The sequence below is a fragment of the Salmo salar genome, chromosome 07 (assembly GCF_965601325.2).
Source record: "Salmo salar chromosome 07, fSalSal1, whole genome shotgun sequence".
NCBI lineage: Eukaryota > Metazoa > Chordata > Actinopteri > Salmoniformes > Salmonidae > Salmo > Salmo salar.
This window is the reverse complement of record NC_138297.1, coordinates 44568466-44590373: the sequence shown is the minus strand read 5'-3', so window position 1 is coordinate 44590373 and position 21908 is coordinate 44568466. Positions and strand designations below refer to the sequence as shown.

The 21908-nt window shown below is 45.4% G+C and overlaps 1 protein-coding gene across 2 annotated transcripts in view; it reads left to right on the top strand.

The window, feature by feature from the left end:
- Nucleotides 1-8158: 8158 nt before the first annotated feature.
- The window catches only part of LOC106609188 (cGMP-inhibited 3',5'-cyclic phosphodiesterase 3A), an 80379-nt gene continuing 66629 nt past the window's right edge, over nt 8159-21908 (top strand). Inside the window, exon 1 of one of the 2 annotated variants that reach the window (XM_014207699.3) lies at nt 8159-9612. In XM_014207699.3, the coding sequence (XP_014063174.1) occupies nt 8692-9612 (921 nt within the window). In that variant the 5' untranslated portion in view covers nt 8159-8691. The remainder of the gene's footprint in view (nt 9613-21908) is intronic. The other variant, XM_014207700.3, reaches the window with a different exon arrangement.

The window sequence follows — 21908 nt, the reverse complement described above, 5'->3', positions numbered from 1 at the left end:
AGGCCCAGGAGAAAGGTTACATGGTCCAGCAGAGGCAGACAGGGCCGTCCTGCTAAGGTTACAGAGATTGGTCCTACAATGCAATACATTGACTTTGTGTAGTAATAACATTGTAATAATGTAATATGGTGTTACCATCCAGTCAACTCTTTGGGTCAGTTTGAAATGGATTTGGTCCTACTGTGAAATGGAATTGGTCCTATTTGTGTTGATTGCTAACTATTGTGTCTCGTTAACAGGAATGCTGCACCCTTTAAAAGGGGGTCTGCCCTCAGCACCGCTGAGCAAAGCACGGCTAGACAGAGAGGAGAGGTGCTGCACGCCAACCAGCCATCTTTATTATAACATTGTAATACCTATGTAAGTACAGTGTGTTTACAGTGTAGGTATACATAACAAGACTGTCTATGAACCACAAACAGATTATACTGGACTCACTAAATATACAGTAGCCCTTATCCAGCTATCCAGTTAGCTAAACACTCAGTCAAATAACTGGGAAGCAGGGTGCTGTTTTGGAAGTTTACTTGAATCACAGTGTGAAAATGCAACAAACATAAAAGTACATGTTTTCAGTTACAGTAGTATAGAGCATAGAATGTCTTCCACAATAACTGCACTAAATGTATGAAATAAGGAATAAGAGTACTCAATCTAGAGCCAAATATAAAATAAAGTTACTAGAATGCAACTGTATGCTTGATATTACTCAACTAGGTATCCCTAGGGAGAAATAGCATTGAAGCTAATGCAAAGTAGCTAACTCAATTATTCATCTTTTACAGAAACATGAAAATGATATGTGATGAACATTTATCTTGGGTTAATAAACAAATGTACTTACAGACATTGCGTCATACAAAGCTTATAAAGAAGGATGTTGAAGGATTGCAACTACTCTGTCACACCTGCACATCTTACACATTGCTTCATTTCTGAAACTGCTTCCTGTCACATGACACAAACAGGTCAATTCTAGACTGCTGAACTTAAACTGCCACTAGGGGGTGGTAAACAACTAACAGGTCCAGAACTCCCCGCCTGGGCTTTAACGATCCCACATAAACCTAACTCTGACCACTGGGGTCTTCCGAAGAAAGAAGGAGAACCACTTCGGAAATAGGCAGAGAGAAGACCTTCATAGTTCCCTCCTTGACAATTCTCACGTTGACTTTCCTCAACCATCCCATCCCGGCTGGGAAGGGTCTTCACAACGATGGCCATAGGCCATTCATTTCTTTTAGCCTGACTATCTTTCATTAAGACAACATCCCCTTCTTTAAGATCTGGCCTCTTAAAATGTAAAAAAAAAAGTAAAATGTTGTCCTGCCACTTGCGTCGGTTCTGCAGCGTGCAGAGATACTTCTTCCGCCACTTGTTCCAAAAGTTGTCTGTTAGACTTTGTACCTGCTTCCACTCTTGCTTGTTGAGTTCTACTTCCCCAAACTTGCCTGGAGGAGGGGGGATGTCAGTCTTCTGGGTCAAGAGCATAGCTGGAGTGAGGATGAGGGGTGATTCCGGTTCTGAAGATACTGGGATGAGAGGCCTGGCATTCATCACAGCAGTGACCTCAGCCATCAGTGTTGTCAGGACTGTTGCCACTCCCATGCACCACCCATATGGGATGAGTGAGGTGGGTTGAACACCCAGGTACATTTCTGTTCTTGGAGATACCTCTCCACGCTCTCTGAACTGGAGCTTGATCTATCCATCCTCAGGTCTCGGCAAGCCCCAACAAAGTTTGTACCACAATCTGAACGTATCTGCTTTGCTATGCCTCTGATTGAGAATAATCTTCTCAGGGCGTTTATGAAGCTGGAAGCACTTAGTGATTCAAGTACTTCTATGAGTACATGCACGAGAACATCACTGCCCACCATTTGCTATTGGCGCGTCCTCCTCTGGTGCGGCCGCAAAAACGTCCGCGCCTACGTAGGTGAAAGTTGGTGCTACCTGTAGCCAGTCAGCTGGCAGTTCTGCCATCTGTTGGTGTTCTGTCTTCCCGCGGAGCTCCTTGCACGTGACACATTTGAAGAGCGCACCGCTGATACATCTCTTAGCTCCAGCCAACCAGAGTCCATCTGCTCGGATGGCACCTTCTGTGAAATGTCTCCCTTGATGATTCACAGCCTCATGGTGGTGACGCACAAGCAAGGTTGCCAGGTGGTGACAACCTGGAATGATGATGGGGTTGACATTATTTGTTCATAATTTAGATTGCTCAGAGTTGGCGGCCAACTCTGAGCAGTCTGTCACTGTCAACGATAGGATGCAGACTTTGTAGACTACCGTCGGTAGGAATACTGCGTTCTGCTGCTATGCACCTACATTCCTCTGCATAACACTCATCTTGGACACTCTTTATCAGAAGGACTTTGGCTCTTTCCAGCTCTTCTTCAGTGGGGTTCTTCAGACAGATGTGCCCTCCATGGCAGCTGCTCTCTTGTGCAGGCTGAGAGAAGGTGTGAGCTATCTGGATTAAGCGTGCTACTGTCCTTATGAGACTGTTCCACTTGGAAAACCGCTCAACGTTTTTGGAGCTCAGCAGGTTCTTGGAGACTTGAGTGACATTAGTAGTCACTTGTGGCCATATCTCAGAGTTGCAAGCAGAGTTGATAAGGTCAAACAATTCTAGAGATTTGGAGGAGTGCAGCGCTGGATTCTGAAGAAAGGCTGGTCCAGACAGCCATGTCATGTTGCTGAGGAGGGCTACTGTTATGGATCTAGACCCATGGTCAGCTGGGTTGAGATCTGTGGGAACATACCTCCATTGGTCTGGGGACGTGGATTGCCGCATATGCTGAACTCTGTTGCTCACGTAGATGTAGAACCACCTTGTTCGGTTGTGGATGTACCCAAGCACCACTTTGCTGTCCGAATAGTATGTGATGCTGTCAAACTTCAGATCCATGTCCTCAACTATCAACTCTGCGATCTCGACTGCCAGCACGGTTGTGCATAGTTCCAGTCTGGGGATAGTGAGTTCTGGCTGGGGAGCCAGCTTGGCCTTTCCAAAAACAAAGCCGACTTCACTTTTTCCATTTTGAGTGGTGACCTTCAGGTAAGCTACGATAGCTTTCACCGATGCATCTGCGAAGACACAAAGTTCCTTGAGCTGAGCATTAGAGGTAGAGGAAAACGTGTAGGTGCAAGGTATTTGGAGCACCTTTTAGTCTTGAAGTGAATCTCTCCCTTTGTTCCACTTCTCTTCCATGTCTGCGGGAAGGGGTGAATTCAAATCTTCCGCTCCCATAGAGAGCTCTCTGAGGAGTAGCCTGCCTTGTATGGTGACAGGGGCAAGGAAGCCAAGTGGATCATATAGACTATTGACCATAGAGAGCACTCCCCTGCGTGTGAATGGCTTCTTGCCGTCTACGGCTTGGAATGTGAATGTGTCTGCCGTAATGTTCCAAGACGCTCCTAGACTGTGCTGTAGGGGGAGATCATCAGTGAAGAGGTTTAGATCCTTAATGTCCTTGGCCTGGTCGTCAGGGGGAAATGCATCCATCACCACAGAACTGTTGGAGACAATTTTGTGTAGCCTGAGGTTGGATAGCGCAAGCATTTCCTGTGCTCGACTGAGGACACTGATGGCCTGTGTTTCAGTAGCAAATTACTTTAGTGCATCTCACATCGTGGAACCTTCTCACATCGCGGCCAAAGTCATCCTCTTCTTCCTTGGCAGCCCTCCTTAGGCCGTATATGGCGACAGCAGGGGACGGGCTATTGCCGAAGACATGAACACGCATTCTGTAGTCCACAATGTCACTGCTGGTGTCATTGTTGTGATACCACAGGAAGTGAAGGAAGTCTATGATCCTCTCTTTCCTGAACCTCATGAGTACCCCCAGCAGGCTGTTGTTGAGATCAGGGCCTGTGAGGAGTACATCATTGAGGGAGACTCCTTCAAATGGTGCACTTGAGTCGAACACCACAAGGATCTGGTCTGGCTGTTTAGGGTGAGAGACTCCAAACAAAGGGAGGTACCAGCATTCTTGACCTTCCTGAAGTGGTGGCGCTACCTCTGCATGGTCGTTGATGAGCATTTTCTGCATGAACTCTAGGAAGTTCTCCTTCATCTGAGGCCGCTTTGCTAGAGTACGACGGAGTGAGGTGAGACGACTGTAAGCGTACTCCCTATTGATAACAAGCCGTAGTCTGGGTGTCTGGAACGGCAAGGGCGCGACCCAATTGTTGGAGCTGGCGGGCAGACCTCGTAGACCATGATCTGAAGGAAAATCGAAGGTGGATCGAAGGTGCAAGTTTGTGATCGCTAGTGGTGCGACAGAAGATTGACCGACCCAGGTTCTCTCCAGTAAGTGTCAGTGAGTTGTCTTGCAGGTTTGGCTCGTCGAGGATCTGCTGCTGTGCTCCATAACTGAGCTTCTCTTTCACCCTAACCTGACTATTGCATGAGCTGAGGCAGGTTGGATGACCATTTTCCAAGATGGATGTCTTGAACGAGCTCACCTGAGATGGTTTGTGGGCACCTCTGAGACACACGTCCCCGACGACAACCCAACCTAGATCTAGCTTCTGGGCGAATGGAGCGTTGTCTGGACCGTTTATTTGGTTCCTGACTTTATGTACTCTCAAGACATCTCTGCCTAAGAGAAGTAAAATGTAGAAGTATGTATGCATCAGGATCCAGAGGTGGGATCTCGTCTGCGATGCGTTTCAGGTGACTGTGGTGGTGAGCTGCAGTTGGAGTGGGAATTTCTGAGCAGTTGTTAGGGACTTGGTTACATTCGATGAGTGTGGAAAGGCAGAGACTCATCTTCTCATTGACTGACTCCACAACGTAACCACGGGCCCTCCTGCAGGCTGTCTCTGTGAGTCCTGCACACATCTTGAGTGTGTATGGTGAAGAACTACCTTTGACCTTGAAGATGTCGAAGAACTCTGATCTTGCTAGAGACCGATTGCTTTGTTCATCCAGTATAGCGTACATCCTTTTGGATTTTTCACGACGTCCTTTGGGGAACAAATTAACAAGGCATATCTTGGAGCATGCTCTCGCGCTCATTCCTTCTCCACATACCTCCGTACACTTAATGTTACCTCCTGATTGGCCGGTTCCTCTTCCTCCCCGCCATACTCTGAAGAGGAAGGGGATGAGCTTAACTTCCATGGAGCTGGGCCGGGATGGAGTGCCTTCTCAAACTTAATGTCTATCTCACTCTTCGCATACGCTGCTCTGGCTTGGGCTGCTTCTGCTTTGGCGATGACTACACAAGCCCTTGAACTGGCTGACGACCTCGAACTGACTGATTGATTTGTAAGAGCGAGAACTTAGACTGTGCATCAAATGCTCCATGTTTGTCTTTAATGTTTTCGTCTTGCTGCGTAGCATTTTCCTTACTACTTTCTGCCATGATGATGTGAGGTAATTGTGGCACGTAGGGTGAAGATTTAAACTGGCGATGTCATGATGGCTTGCTCTGCACCGAGATGACAGACCGCTGACTCTTTAATCCTTGTTGCTCCACGTGGAGGTTCCTCTCTTATGGGTTTTACAGAAACATGAAAATTCTATGTGATAAACGTTTTTGTTGTGTTAATTACAAATGTACGTCATACAAAGCTTATAAAGAAGGATGTTGAAGGATTGTAACTACTCTGTCACGCTTGCACATCTTACACATTGCTTCACTTCTGAAAGTGCTTCCTGTCACATGACACCAACAGGTCAATTCTAGACTGCTGAACTTAAACTGTCACTAGGGGGTGCTAAACAACTAACAGGTCCAGAACACAGATGATTTCAGCCTTTGTGGTAGGGCTCCGGTGTAACACTCATAAAACTAGGCGACCGAAACACAAAATGTACAGAGGTCTGTCTGTGTGTGCACACCTCCTTGTATGTTCTGATCTGGAGTCAGTCACATGTTTATTTTAGCTTGGGTATATTAGCAGTGGTCTCTGTTTGACACATCACACTCTCTTCATCTTCAACTGCTCAGAGCTGTTTGCTTTGAGAAATGGTCCTTGCCATGTGAGATCCATCAGCCCAGGCCTATTCCTGTCTTTTGTCCAATAAACATGTTAAGGTTAAGTTGGAGAGCAGGGCTTTCATATTTAAACGTATTTTAGTGTTTTTGTATAACACCTGAGTGCCAATGTACAATGTTGCCTCTGAAGCTAAGCAGGGTTGGTCCTGGTCGGGCCCTGGATTGGAGACCATATGCTGCTGGAAGTGGTGTTGGAGGACCAGTAAAAGGCACTCTTTCCTCTGGTCTACAAAAATATTCCAATGCCCCAGTGCAAGGATTGGGAACATTGCCCTGTGTAGGGTGCCGTCTTACGAATGGGGCGTTAAACGGGTGACCTGACTATCAGTGGTCACTAAAGATCAAATCAAATCAAACTCTATTTGTCACATGCGCCGAATACAAGTTTAAACCTTACTATGAAATGCTTACTTACAAGCCCTTAACCAACAGTGCAGTTCAAGATGCGTTAAGAAAATATTGACCAAATAAACTGAAGTAAAAAATACTAAAAGTAACACAATAAAATAACAATAACGAGGCTATACACAGGGGGAACGGGTACCGAATCAGTGTGCGAAGGTACAGGTTAGTTGAGGTAATTTGTACATGTAGGTAGGGGTGAAGTGACTATGCGCAGATAATAAACAGCGAGTAGCAGCAGCGTACAAAACAAATAGAGAGGAGGGGGGGTGTCGATGTAAATAGTCCAGTGGCCATTTGATTAATTGTTCAGCAGTCTTATGGCTTGGGGGTAGAAGCTGTTAAGGAGCCTTTTGGTCCTAGACTTGGTGCTCCAGTACCGCTTGCCGTGCGGTAGCAGAGAAAACAGTCTATGACTTGGGTGACTGGAGTCTCTGACAATTTTATGGGCTTTCCTCTGACACCGCCTATTTATATAGGTCCTGGATGGCAGGAAGCTTGGCACCAGTGATGTACTGGGCCATACACACTACCCTCTGTAGTGCCTTACGGTCAGATGCCAAGCAGTTGCCATACCAGGCGGTGATGCAACTGGTCAGGATGCTCTCGTTGGTGCAGCTGTAGAACTTTTTTAGGATCTGGGGACCCATGCCAAATCGTCTCCTGAGGGGGAATAGGTTTTGTCGTGCCCTCTTCACGACTGTATTGGTGTGTTTGGACCAGATGACCTGGCACTTAGGGGGTGTTAACCCTGGTGCCCTGGATAAATTCCCAATCTGGCCCTCATACCATCATGGCCACCTAATCATCCCCAGTTTCCAATTGGCTCATTCATCTCTCTTTCTCTCCCCTGTAACTATTCCCCAGGTTGTTGCTATAAATGAGAATGTGTTCTCAGTCAATTTACCTGTTAAAATAAGGGTTAAATAAAAAGTACATGTAAGGTCAAGCATTAAAAAGCTACAATGTGACAACACATAGCTGGTAGGGAGGGAGGTTGGATGTGTGACTGCTACCTGCGGCATACTGTAAACACAATCTGAAACGCCTTCCTCTCTGAATACATATCCTCTCTGAATCGAACTTGGGTCCCAAATGCCACAGATTCCCTATGTAAAGCACTACTTTTCACTATATAGGGAATAGGGTGCCATTCTTCCCACAACACAAACCGTCAGATCCAGTCTTACATCATGTGAATTGTCCTTCAGTTGCACCTGCCTGGACTCCTCTTTCATGAAAATAGATTTATTTGGATATACCCTAAAATCAATTACTATGATAAGATCATAAAAAGTGAAAGATAGCCTAATGGTTACCCTCTGAAGTGAATTGCTTTCATAAAATACGCTATGAGAGAAGAGGTGTAAGTTGAGCTCATATTTTCAGGATATGGATTGGATGACGTGGCCCATGATGCAAGTGAGTTTAATATGCATTATCTCACGAGCCATTTTCGACTATCATGACATCATGGTATTTATTTCCAGCATAGCCTACAGAAAATGTTATAATTGATGTTTGTGGAAATAGGCCTAATTCTATTGCATTCATTATCATAATTATAATAAATTCCATCACCATCATCATTGATTTGTTTTGTGACGCCTCTCGAGCCACCGGACCAAGCCGGTGCTCTATTTCATCTCCTTTTAAAAAATAAAAAACGTCAGGAAATCTCTATGTAAACATGGTTTACGTCCGGGCAGCATTATGCCACGCTTCGGCAAACTCCGCTGCTGTTTCTTCAAGAGGAGAGTAGTAGCCTAGCCTATGAAGAGCAGAAGAAACGTGAGGGATAAATAATACGGAGAGAGAGGAACAGACGGAGCGGCACAAAGGAGAGAGAATAGTGTTGTGCGGGAGGGCGAGATAGAAGGAGATGAGACGAGATGCAGGCAGTGGCCTAGATGTGCGAATCGCCAAGAGTTGCTCTTTCTGGTTCACTGGATGGAGGCTGCTCTCGCGCAGGGAGGACAATAGAAATATGGGGATGTTTTACGTGGTTTGTTGAAGGCTAAACAGTGAAACGTTACTTTTTCCAGTACGTGTTTTCGTTCATTCGTGTTCTGTGTTTTTATGTGGCCTACTTTATGTGTGTTTTGGGGAGAAATGGGTCAATAATTTCGAAGCGCGCAAGCAGTAGCGCACAGCCCCACACACTGCCGCGCGTTATGGCTCCCTCTGTCAAACATGGTGTATGAAAATGCACTGAACCTTTCACATTTACACACTGCGAATATATAGTTCACGCCGCTTCCTTCGTCCCCCCTGTGTGATGACGATGGAAGTGGAAGCTGACAGCGGCAGACGTATATCAAGGAGCGCTCATGAGAAATGCCCGCGGGCGGTGGAGCGCAACGGCTATGTGAAAACATGTGTCACCCCTCTGTATCAGGACGCGGGCTGCCAGTCGTGGCTGAGACTTGCAGATATATGGAGTTCCCTAAGACTGTCGTCCGCGGTGTGTGTGGGCTCTGTCTCGGTTATTCTTGCTTTGCTGGTCAGATTGGTGGACTGGGACGTGGAGCAGCAGAGTTGCAGCAGTAACAGCAAGAATAACGGCGAGTCTGGATCTCTAGTTTATTTCGTGGCGACCTGTGTGGTGGAACTGTTGTTGAACGTTTGGTACCTGGTGTCCCCCGTCTTCACTCTCGTATGTGCCTTCTTCTGGGTTGGCTTGTACCTGATCCGCTGCGGGGTGCTGATCCGGACCGCCGTGTTTCTGTTGGCAGTGTGTCACTTCGGGGAAGCCGCGGCGCAGTCTCTCCTGTACGGTGCGGAGGACCAGTTGTTGTCGTTCACCGCCACCGTGGTGGTTCTATCCTGTCTAGCCGTCGGAGCGCTGATGGTGGTCAGACTCGGACAGGGGGTTTCCGTCATCGTCTTCATCAGTATCATCAGAACTGTGTCTCTCATCTCCCTCAACAAGATCCGGGCCAGCTGGAGACCCTACCTGGCGTACCTGGTAGGAGTGCTGGGGGTCCTGCTAGCGAGGTATGCTGACCGGCTCCTGACGGGCTCAGTGCCACTCGGGGCGGGTTGTAGCTACGTGACAGCGGGGAAGGAAGAGAATATCATTCCCGTGTTTAAAAGGCGACGAAGGTCCAGTTCAGTGGTCTCTTCAGACATGGCGCACAGTCACAGCAACAGCAAGTCCCACCGAAGGACCTCACTCCCATGCCTTCCACGGGAACAGGTAAAAGCTTAGCTATAATTTGAATGTTTGTCTTTTTTTCGTTTGGGTTAGAGCAAGGGAATGACACAAAAATGTGCACACAATTTATGCATTGTGCCCGAATGTATTATTATTATGATTATGACTAGTATTGTTATTATTATTCGTCATATTTTTATTACATTAGAGGGTCCTTTGAATTACTTTGCGGGATGCCTCAAAGCTTAGCTTCTTCTCTGACACATATTCCTATAGGCTACTCTGAATATAGAACACGTGTGTAAACTTGTGCTGATTCTATCATGAGCACTTTATCTACGCTATTAAAGGTGAAATACTCTTCGCATACACGTTCTAACCCTGGCTGCCTTTTTCTGTTCTATTTTAAAGTTGGCCATTGTTCAAATTGCAAGTATGTGTTTGTGCTTTTGATAAACAACTGTATGCCACTGTCCAGTGGTCCGTATAGTGTATATGTTGTGTGTCCAGTCCGTCCATCTAGCGAAGGATTGCTTTGTCCTTCAGGTAGTAAGTCATGCCAGGGCGGGTCACCTGAGACAGAGTCAGGGCTGATAACCAGCCCTCAAACCCGGCCTTTTGTTTGACCTGGCCCGGGCGGCTCTGGCTCGGAGGAATAGCTTTCACGTCAGCTCACACCAATTTTAAAAGGTTATCAGTAGTTAGAGACTGATATCAAACACATTTCTGCATCGTTTACTGTAATTCACGTGTTTTTATACGGTGGTTACCAGGAAACGCGTTCGACAGACCGGCGTGAATGTGGTTTATATGAATAAGAAATTAATCTTAAATGTGAAGGTACACATTCTAGAGTATCTTTTTATTGTATTCAAGTGCATTTACTGACCTTGCCTATTGTTTTATTCGGCCTCGTGCTTTGTTTATTTTATGTCTCAGGATACTGTGTATCCTCAGAAGGGTTTCCTGTCTTCAAGAACAGATTTTGTGCAACGCTGGACTTTTTTTTATACTACCTGAAATCTTCTCTCATCATTGAATTGCAATCTAAAGTTAGTACAGCTGCTATATTTGAAATGCAGATGTACAGGTTTTGTGCATGGGACTCCCCAAGTATACAGCCTTTATAAGCTGTACAACAGAGAAGACATGCTGTTCTGCTGTTCTGCAACGTTTTTTTTTAAAATCCTCCTCAGCATGTATGATGTGAATGAACACATATGAAGCTGAGGTACTCTAGTATGTCAACCAGACCTGTGGGTGGTGTTCATAATGCATCATCTCAACTGTGATTTCTACAACAAAGTGAATCGACAACGACTGATCTCATAAATGTTCGATTTGCTGTCCCTGATCTTCAAGGGTAAACTTTCACCACAGCTCTACCTCCTCCACACCTTCTCAGCAGTTCCTACTGTGTTGCCTCCCATTGACGTTACGCCCTCGGGTGATAGTTTCGAATAAAACCAAAATAAAAAGGTATCCAAGTTGAGATGATATCCAAGCAGACGTTTTGTGTTGGCAGAAGGCATGTTCCGCTATTTTAAAGACGAGATACCGGACACTCTCGAAAAGGTTTCACATGTATTTGTCCCAGAGGGAAATTGGTTTTGCAGCAAAGGAGCATAAAAAAACAACATTGAACATATAAAATCCACATGGATATCCACAAGGATATTGTACTTTGTACTCAGGATGAGCACGCTGTCCAAAGTCTTAAATATAATGACTTATTTTTAAGTAAGAGGCCCTAGCTGGCCCATAGCTTCATACGGATGTTTATTGCAAAGGATTTAGGCCATGTGTTTTGGTGTTGACTGCTGAGTGACTTTGGGCACATCCCTTTTGAACTGTACAGCGATGGGTCATCTGTTAGCGATGGGTCATCTGATCGAATCGTGTTCAATGATGCTGACCAACCTCACTAACAACACACAACGACACGAGGTCTGACAAATTGGCCCCCCTCTCTCAGAGGACTTGGTTTCGGGAGCTTTGATACTCAAGAGGCCTTGCGATTGGTCAGGGTGAGTGCTGTGCGGAGCGGCAGGCCAGGCAGCGTGTCCTGTCCTCCACAGGCGTCTCCTTGAAGTGAGTTGCGTAAGCCTCTTGAGAGAGAGAAGGCTAGCTACACCAGGAGAGGCTCACTGGCTTGATCAAAACAAGTCTGTCTGAAAAACAGGGCCTGGTCGCCGGTCACCAGGGTCACTGTATGTGCTGTACAGTATAGGAAATTATCAAATGTCACCTATGATGGTAGGACATTATTCTGTATTCTCTATAGTGAATGGCATTTTAGTGCAATGGAAATTGATTGAGGGTATAATTTGAGAAGCAGCCTTATGTTTTTTCCCAAGGGTTAAAAAAACCTGTGTGTGTGGTGTGTGTGTGTGTGTGTGTGTGTGTGTGTGTGTGCGCGCAGCTCTCCTCTGGGTGCAGTTCTCGCTCAACTCAGAGAAGCATAGATTTTCATAAACCTGTCCTCCTGCAGTATTTATGAGCCAGCCTCCTCTGACTGCCTGCCAGAATGTGTTCTTGCTTTACATTGCAGCATCAAACAGCTCCTAGAAGTCCTCCACTGCTACTTCGAACTCTCCTGTCGCCATTGTTTTGCTCAATGTAGCCATAATGTCACGTTTACGATGCGTTTATCGATGTGTAAGGTAGGCTTTATGAACATTCAGTTCTTAGTAACTCATTACCATCTGTATAATATAGAATGTATAGTTTGAGGAAGACATTGTCATGTCAGATGAAACCGTTTCAGATAGATTACTGGTTCATAAATAGTATTTTAATGAATTCTGGGGGATTTCTTAGAACGTTAGAGCACTTCTAATGACATAGCATGATATAAATCTCCTTTTAGACTGAGTGCATGCAGAGACAGTGTGAGTAGCTCTGTGGTAGCGCTGCAGTGGACGAGCTAGCTGCAAAAAATGTTTGTGTTTTAGCAGAGGCTTCTAGAGGGATATGATTCGAGGAAATAGCCTTTTCTAGTGAGTTCGGGGCAGATTCAATCCAAACTTTGGCTCAGTAATAGAGAAGTTGTAAGTAGGACATTTAAAAATTCCATTTTATGAGATTAGTTTCTGCCTTGGTTCTCATTTTCATTTTACCCATCCACACACACAGAAGACTGTATATTATACAATGCCATACATTATAACAATGCTTCTGCTAAAATAGTTGAATGCTTGAAAAAGAGTTGGGGAATGGGGCTCCAACAGTCCAAACAGTTCTGAATTTTGTTCAATTTTCGAACTGTATATTACCTAATTATCAAACGTCTTAATATTTCTATGCCACAGCGAGAGAGAGAGAGAGAGGGAATGACACAGAGAGAGAGAATGACAGAGAGAGAGAAGAAAGAGAGAGAGGGTGTGATTCATTTAAATTTGAAGGAGAAAAGGGTGCAGCGAGAATCTATTTGAGGGAAACACTATTCTCTCAGTGACGCACATTCATTCCCACAGAGACCCGCCACATTACGCTCTGTGCCATAGATTCCTGAATTTCTGTGCCACTGATACAAGGTTAGTAGGCTGGACTATTCTATCTGCCCTCGTAGGTTTAGACTATAGTCCCCAATAGGGCCTGGATCATGTACAGATGTACGATCTTATTTTGATCCCCCTGTTGCAGGAGAACGTTCCTGCGATGCAGGAAATGTAAAGCTTGTAATGTATTTGAGGTTTAAAAAGTCTTCTGAAATTTGTAGATCCCAATTTGAAATTCCGGACTTGATTTTCCCTTAAGAAAAATGTATCAACCCCTACAAAAATGTACATGAATTATAATCCACATAATAATTCACATTTCCTGTTGCTGCAGGATTATTTTCATGCTGTAGCAAACTGGCTCAAATTAAGATCCTACATCTGTACAAAAACAGATTAACTTAGAACCGGTTTGTACTTAACTTAGTGGCTTCTTGTGTGTGTGTCGCAGCTAGGCCGCTCACTCACCAACAAAATAAGCTTGGCCGTGCCGCGCTTGTGTGTGTGTTGAGCATATTCCTCTACATGTTGTCATAGTGAACATTCACCTGTTTTCATCTTGTCGGAAGCAGAGAGGGTGTCTTTTCTACCTGATGACTAGACATGCTGGATGTTGACTTTATTAGTCTGCCTATCCCTCTCTGTTTAATTGAGCTTGTCTGTGTGTGAATGGACAGAGGGATCTTTTACGTGCGCACACACACATGCGCACTCACTCACTCCACTCACTCACTTCACTCACTCACTCACTCACTCACTCACTCACTCACTCACTCACTCACTCACTCACTCACTCACTCACTCACTCACTCACTCACTCACTCACTCACTCACTCACTCACTCACTCACTCACTCACTCACTCACACAAGCTCAGCACGGCCAACCTTATTTTGGTTGTGAGTGAGAGGGGCCTAGCTGCGACTGTGAGAGGGCGTCTGAGGAATGTGTAGCTTCAGCTGTTTGATGGGGCCGCTGGCTGCCAAACCTCATTCATTTAAAAAACACAGCGCTGCACAGCGACCCAAGTCTCAGAGAACAGCACCACCAGTACATGGTCCTGGAGAGGAAGAGAGACGGAGAGGTTAAGGTAGGGAGGTATAGAGAGATGCAGGGGAAGAAGAGAGTGGGAGGGAGAAGCAACGAGAGAGACAGGGGGAGATGCAGAGAGGGAGCGACAAAGGAAGATCTAGATTGATAGACAGAGGCAGCGGTAAAGGATAGGAGAGGTAAAGAAAGATAGACAGTGAGCAAGAGAAGAGAGCGCCGTGCCCTTTTGTCACCAGGTGTGCAGCTGTAGCACTTATGAAGACAAAAAGAATGAATTCAGGCCAGAGGTAGGTGGAGAAGGAGGGAGGAATGGAGGGCAGAGAGCAAGTGGGGAAGAGAAGGATGGGGATGGAGAGTGATGAAAGACGTGAGAGAGATGAGAGAAAGGGAGGAGGGAGAACAGTTTCCTGCCAAGTCTACCAAAGCTGTCAGTCGTAACAGGACAACAGCCTAGCTGGCCTGTGGAACCTCACCACTGTTCTTATAAACACACCACAGCGCCGCTCTGCTCACTAAAACACTAACAGACACCACACTCAAATACTAACACACACTCACTCCAAACACTAAAACATTTCTACAGTTTCTGCCGCGGCTGCCAAGGCAGTGTCTCCTATATAGACAACGCTTCTTTTCCATGTACTTGTTTTTTTCTATCCAGTACCTGAAGGTACATTAGGATTTGGGTTGTTTTCTCTTTCCATTCACTAGTGAAACATAGCAGATGCCTGTGTAGTCTCTTGTGTCGGGAGTTAGAGACCAGAGTCATCCCAAAGAGAAATTCTGCCTCCGGTTGTCACAGTCTGACTTATCCTCCTCATTAGGAGTTCATTATCAGACTCACATCAACATCACTCACATGTGAAACAGGAGGGATGGGATGTGTCTGTATGCTTGCCTGGGCAGCCGAGCGTATGCTCCATGTATATATTCATGCATGATTGTGAAGGCGCGTTTATGTGTGTGTCCACATATGTGTGCAAAATGTGTACGCATAATTGTGTACCCAAATGTGGATGTGTGTGTGCTTGTGCATCTGTGTGCGTTTTGGAGAATTTGTGTGTATGAGTGTACCAGCGAGAGAGAGAGAAAGCTCGAGCCCCAAGTCTAGCTGACTAGCTGTAGCTGTAGGGCTGCTAAGCCCACTGCTGAGAGGCAGCTTGTTTTTTTTAACCTGGACTGGCCGCTGCCCAGATCCCATCTCCCCCTCTCCTTGCTCCCTACCCCCTCCTCCTCTCTCCCCTGCTCCCCTCTCCCTGCTCCCAACTTCCTACTCCTCTCACCCTGGTCCCGGCTAGCTTCTCCTCTCTCCCCTCTCGCCTCAACGTGCTCCCCTCTCCCCATATACAGAGTGGCTACCCTGCTGGCCAGTCATATGAGCCCCTGGCCCTAGACAAGGAGCGTACTGTTACCCACTCAATGGTGTGTTTTAGTTTGAAAATATGCCCGGCAGATGGGGAGGGGGGGAAGAAAGCCAGCCTTTAACAGAAACCAGGTCTGTACATCTGTTAGTCCGTCTGAAAAAGAGTGCGAGCCAGGGAGAGCGAGGGAGAGGCTAGAAAAAAAAAGTTGAAGGATTTTGGTGCAGGGTTTGTTTTCTCCGAGTCTATTTTAATTAGAGAGAGAAGTGGGCTAAATGCTGCCGTGTAACACAGCACAGCACAATGCCATGTTCAGGAGGAGAGGCGTGGAGGAGTCTCAGTCAGAGTACGAGAAGGTGGACTGATGTATGGTCAGATTTTTTGTTGTTGAAAGGAGGACTTTATTAAAATAATTATGCAATGGGTGTTTTTCTCAGTTAATTGGAGGGAACAGACAGCTAATGTAATCAATTGTGTGAATTCTGATGAATCATAAGTGTAATGATAAAATATGATAGATTTCTCTAAATGTCTACAATAGCGTCCTGTTATAATGGCTCAAGCCCCTATATCAGCAGCATTGGAGAACTGTCCTTGAGAAGCCTTCCAGATGACTACAGTCCTCATAAACCATGGAGGAGTCCTCATAAACCATGGAGGAGTCCTCATAAACCCTGGAGGAGTCCTCATAAACCATGGAGGAGTCCTCATAAACCATGGAGGAGTCCTCATAAACCATGGAGGAGTCCTCATAAACCCTGGAGGAGTCCTCATAAACCATAGCTCCTGTCCACCGATCACGTCACTGTGGTTGATTACTATGGCCCAGTTGAACATGCAGCGTTATTGGGTTCGGTGTTTGAGCGATGAGTGTTTATAAATGTTCATACTGTATAACCAGGTCTTTATTGTAAAATATAATTAGTTTTCATTGGCATACCTGGTCAAATAAAGGTTTGAAAAATTGACATTGCAGATTGTTGATGCTTCGGAATAAAATCTCATACATTTCTGAATTTAGCTTTCTGTGGAACAAGAGGGTTCAAGGCTAGCCCTCTGAGTTGCCCAGTGCTTCTGAGCTGTCATCAGTCTGCTGGGCGGCAGTGTTTGCCCTGCCTGCCCCCTGCCTCCCTCCCTGCCTCCTCCAAGGCTCCACAGTGCCTGGTGCTGTGGTTGTCTATCAGGTAATTGCCAGCGTAATTGCATCACATGCAGCTGGTAGTGTTTTTCACTTCCATTACTCTCCTTGCTTGTGTAATGCTGCTTTTACGCACAACACAATGGAGACGTGCGCAATGCAGTGAATTGCACGAAGATGTCTGTTCCTGGAGCCAAAGAGAACCTGCTGCTGGGTTACACTAGGTTGGATCAGATCTTTATCCTGAGAAATGGGTCTGGGATTGGATAGGGACAGTGGGCTACTTGCCTGTTTCTGCTTAAGCCAAGAAGTTGTTGTCCACCATGCTTCACCGGAGGGATGGTGCCAGATTTCCTCCAGATGTGAGTTCATACTTGGTTTCATCAGACCAGAGAATCTTGTTTCTCATGTCCAAGTGGGCTGTCATGTGCCTTTTACTAAGGAGTGGCTTCCGTCTGGCCACTCTACCATAAAGGCCTGATTAGTGGAGTGCTCCACAGATGGTTGTCCTTCTGGAAGGTTCTCTTATCTCCACAGAGGAACTCTGGAACTCTGTCAGAGTGACCATCGGGTTCTTGGTCACCTCCCTGAACAAGGCCCTTCTCCCCCGATTGCTCAGTTTGGATGGGCGGCCAGCTCTAGGAAGTCTTGGTGGATCCAAACATCTTCCATTTAAGAATGATGGATGCCACTGTGTTCTTGGGGACCTTCAATGCTGCAGAACGTTTTTGGTACCCTTCCCCAGATCTGTGCCTCGACACAATCCTGTCTCGGAGCTCTACGGACATTTCCTTCTACCTCATGGTTTGGTTTTTGCTCTGACATGCACTGTCAACTGTGGGACCTTATATAGGCAGGTCTGTGCCTTTCCAAATCATGTCCAATCAATTGAATGTACCGCAGGTGGACTCCAATCAAGTTTTATAAACATCTCAAGGATGACAATTAATTTAAAAAAATTAAATCCATTTTAAAATAAGGCTGTAACGTAACAAAATGTGGAAAAAGGGAAGGGGTCTGAATACTTTCCGAATGCTCTGTACATGTACGGTGCCTTCAGAAAGTATTCATACCCTTTGACTTATTCCACATTTTGTTGTGTTACAGCCTGAATTCAAAATTGATTAAACATATATTTTTTCTCAACCATCTACACACAATACCCCATAATGACAAAGTGAAACATGTTTTTTGAAAGTTTTGCAAATGTATTGAAAATTTAATACAGAAATGTTGAATTCACATAATTATTCACCCCCCTCAGTATATATATGTTAGAATCACCTTTGGCAGTCATTACAGCTGTGCGTCTTTCTGGGTAAGTCTCTAAGAGCTTTGCACACCTGGATTGTACAATATTTGCACATTATTCTTTTTTAAACTCTTCAAGCTCTGTCAGGTTGTTTGTTGATCATTGCTAGACAGCCATTTTGAAGTCTTTCCATAGATTTTCAAGCCAATTTAAGTCAAAACCGTAACTAGGCCACTCAGGAATATTCAAGGTCATCTTGGTAAGCAACTCCAGTGTATATTTAGCTGTGTGTTTTAGGTTATTGTCCTGCTGATAGGGGAATTTCTCTCCCAGTGTCTGGTGGAAAGCAGACTGGACCAGGTTTTCCTCTAGGATTTTGCCTGTGCTTAGCTCTATTTAATTAATTTGATGTGTTGGGTATGCCCCAAACATAACGCTTTGTATTCAGGAAATAAAGTTAATTTCTTTGCCACATTCTTTGCAGTTTATTTTTATTTTTAATCCCATGCCCCCTTCCCCGCAGGAGGCGTTTTGCCTTTTGGTAGGCCGTCATTGTAAATAACAATTTGTTCTTAACTGACATGCCTAGTTAAATAAAGGTTAAATAAAACATTTAAATAAAATAGTGCCTTATTGCAAACAGGATGCATGTTTTGGAATATTTTTATTCTATACAGCCTTCTTTCTTTTCACTCTGTCATTTAGGTTAGTATTGTGGCGTAATTACAATGTTGTTGACCCATTCCCCATATCACAGCCATTAAACTCTGTAACTGTTTAAAAGTCACCATTGGCCTCATGGTAAAATCACTGAGCGGTTTCCTTCCTCTCTGAGTTAGGAAGGATGGCTGTATTTATTTAGTGACTGGTTGTATTGATACACCATCCAAAGTGTAATTAAAAACAGATACTTATATGTGTGGGTTACTGAGATGAGGTAGACACAGTCATATTATTGCACACAGAGTAAGTCCATGCATCTTATTATGTGACTTGTTAAGCACATTTTTACTTCTGAACTTATTTAGGCTTGCCATAACAAAGGGGTTGAATACTTAATAGACTCAAGACATTTCAGCTTTTCATTTTTTATTAATTGGTAAAACTGTCTAAAAGCATAATTCAATTTTTACGTTATAGGGTATGCCAGTGAGACAAAATCTTAATTGAATCCATTTTAAATTCAGTCTGTAACACAACAAAATGTGGAAAAAGTTAAGGGTGTGAATACTTTCTGAAGGCACTCTATGTGTTGTATGCAAGGCCTGTAATGCACAGAGTGAAGTAGAGAAAGCACTAAGACAGTGGCTGTTCACTCTGCACTATCCTACAGCCAGCCTGCCAGACCTGCTCTGTTCTGTGTTGTTGGAGAAGTAGTTATTCCCTGGTAATTTGGTGGTCATTTTGTGTACACAAGTCAAGGCATTCTGAGCACAGACGTATGCAGGGACTGAATACAGTGACTGAAGGCGCTTGAAGATGACATCATGCTGGTGAACATTAAGCCTTTTTTATTTGTTTGCTTTTATTTGCCGACACGCTGCATTTTTCAGCTTTTTCATACACTGGATACGTTTTATGAGGCCTTAGGGATAAACCAGATTATATATTTCTTTTGCCAGGTTTTCAACTGGAGTAGCTATCGTTTTGGTGTGCAGGATGGGGGGGGGGGGGGGGGGGGGTGTGTTGCATCCTCAAGTGTGTCCCAGCTGCCACACGCGCACACACAAACACAAACCTCCACCCCCCATTAATTACTTCCAGAAGGCCTAATGGGTTTCAGAGCAGGGAGAGTTGCTTTAAAACCCAGGCCAGATCAATGCTCTGTAATAACAATTGTGTGTGTGTGTGTGTGTGTGTGTGTGTGTGTGTGTGTGTGTGTGTGTGTGTGTGTGTGAGAGAGAGATGGCTGACTGGCGGCTCGTTACCTCACAACTGCTGGGGTGATGACGCTGTGCAGAATTTGCTTAAAAAATGCAAAATAACACAAACTTGGGACAACACAGCATGTGTATTTGTGTGTATCACAGAGTGTGTGTGTGACATTTGTGTGTATCACAAGTGTGTTACGTGTGACAGAGGGAGCTTGCGAGTCCGGCTAGGGGTGTGAAAAGGAAAGTGGGAATGTGACATTTTGTGAAGGGAGGTGTCACTGTTCCAAGTCCCTGAGCTGGAGAGATCCCCTGAACCTTATCCTACTCCTCTTTCTCCTCCTCCTTTCTCTAAGGTGACGATGACACTTCCATGACACTAAGGTACAGTACCTGTTGTCTGAGCAGCAAGAGGTCTCTGGCGGTAAGGCATGATGACACAGGGTAACGTGTTAACTCTAGTGGCACAGGGAGATGGAGACTGATATGAAATTAAGAACCAACCATCTCTCCCCCTTGCCTTCAACCAGAGTAGGAAAGGCCCTGTACCAACCCACAGAAGCTGCACTGGTCATTACATAAGACCCAATGCCCTGTCCCTCTACATCTCACTCTGCATGCTTAGCTGTAGATTTGTGTTTCTCTCTAACTCTCTCTCTCACTCTCCAACTCACTCTCCAACTCACTCTCCAACTCTCTCTCTAACTCTCTCTGTCTCTCTAACTCTCTCTCTCTAACTCTCTCTCTCAGTCCATCTTTCAGAGGACAGATGCCAGGTGTCCTCTGAAAGATGGAGTTAGAGAGGGAGTGGCGTCCTCAGCTGCCATCACACACTGTTATGTAAGGCAGATCTCTGTGTGTGTGTGTGTATGTGTGTGTGTGTGTGTGCTCGCGCACATTCATTTTGGCCTGATTTGCCCGACGTGTCTGTGATGGGACGGGCCATCATGTGAGGCTGGGGTGGACCATCATGTAGGGCTGTGGTGGAGGATGGTCGTTTGTGTTTAGAAATACACTCTCTATACTCGTGCTTCTCAAAGTACTGAAAGCCCGTGTCCTGGGCCCGTAACTTTGTTCACGGTCCCTCCCTACCACCCCCACAGTAGACCCACAAAGTCGGCAGATCCATCCACCTGACCTGTGCTTCATGCTACGCGCTTTAGCTACCTTCTTCATCTGTGCTTTAGCTATGTGCAAAAGCATTTATCCATGCTTTATCCCTAAATCCTATCTACAAGGTTTATCCTGTAGTCTATTTTATTACCACTACTGTTCTGATCTTATCAGAAAGGATGATTTGATGATATAAATATATACTGTCAATACATCTCGTTAGTCAGAACATTAGGCTAATCCAATCAGTTAGTAGGTCCCCGGGCCTGAGAGGGCTCATCGTAGGGCATGTACTGGAGAGTTGGCTTTGACACCATCACCCCATCTGCAGGTAGGATGTTCAGCCACAAAATTCAATGCCTCTCAAATTGGTTTGGATGGAATTGTTTTCTAATTCTTATTGTGTCCGTCTGACTGATGTGAGCTTTGTCCGTTAGATGAGTAAGTTCACTGGTCTGGTCCGCTGTTAGACTCCATTGCTCAGTAAAAACTGTGTTATCAAGCTCTCTAAATAATGAAGGAGCCATAAAGAGCATCGTTCTCTCATAAACAAAGAGAAAGCTCTTTTCATCTTTTGACAAGTAAAAGGGGGACATTTGCTCTTTGCAGCTGTTGGTTTATGTTTCATGTCCAGCTCCGAGGCAGAACACACACACACACCGCTCTCGTCCCTCCATCGTTTTCTGCCCATCTGACATTTCAAACAGACGTGCAGAAGAGCGTACAAGGCAGGCGGGGGGGGGGGCAATGGGAGGGCTGGCCTGGTCAAATAAACACAGGAGCAGTGATGCTAGTAATCCCTACCAGACCTGCAAAACACACCCTGTGTGTGTGTGTGTGTGTGTGGGTGTGTGTGTGTGTGTGTGTGTGTGTGTGTGTGTGTGTGTTCATGGCTCGAGTCATGATCGACATACAAACCCAGGAGCTTTGTCCTGCCTCCGTGGGTTAAACAGTGGTCCCAGAGGTTGTCAGGTTGGATAACCAGCTGTAGTTAACCACTGCCTTTAACCCTGTATGTCAAGCATCGTGTGTGCGTCCCTATGGGAAGCATAAG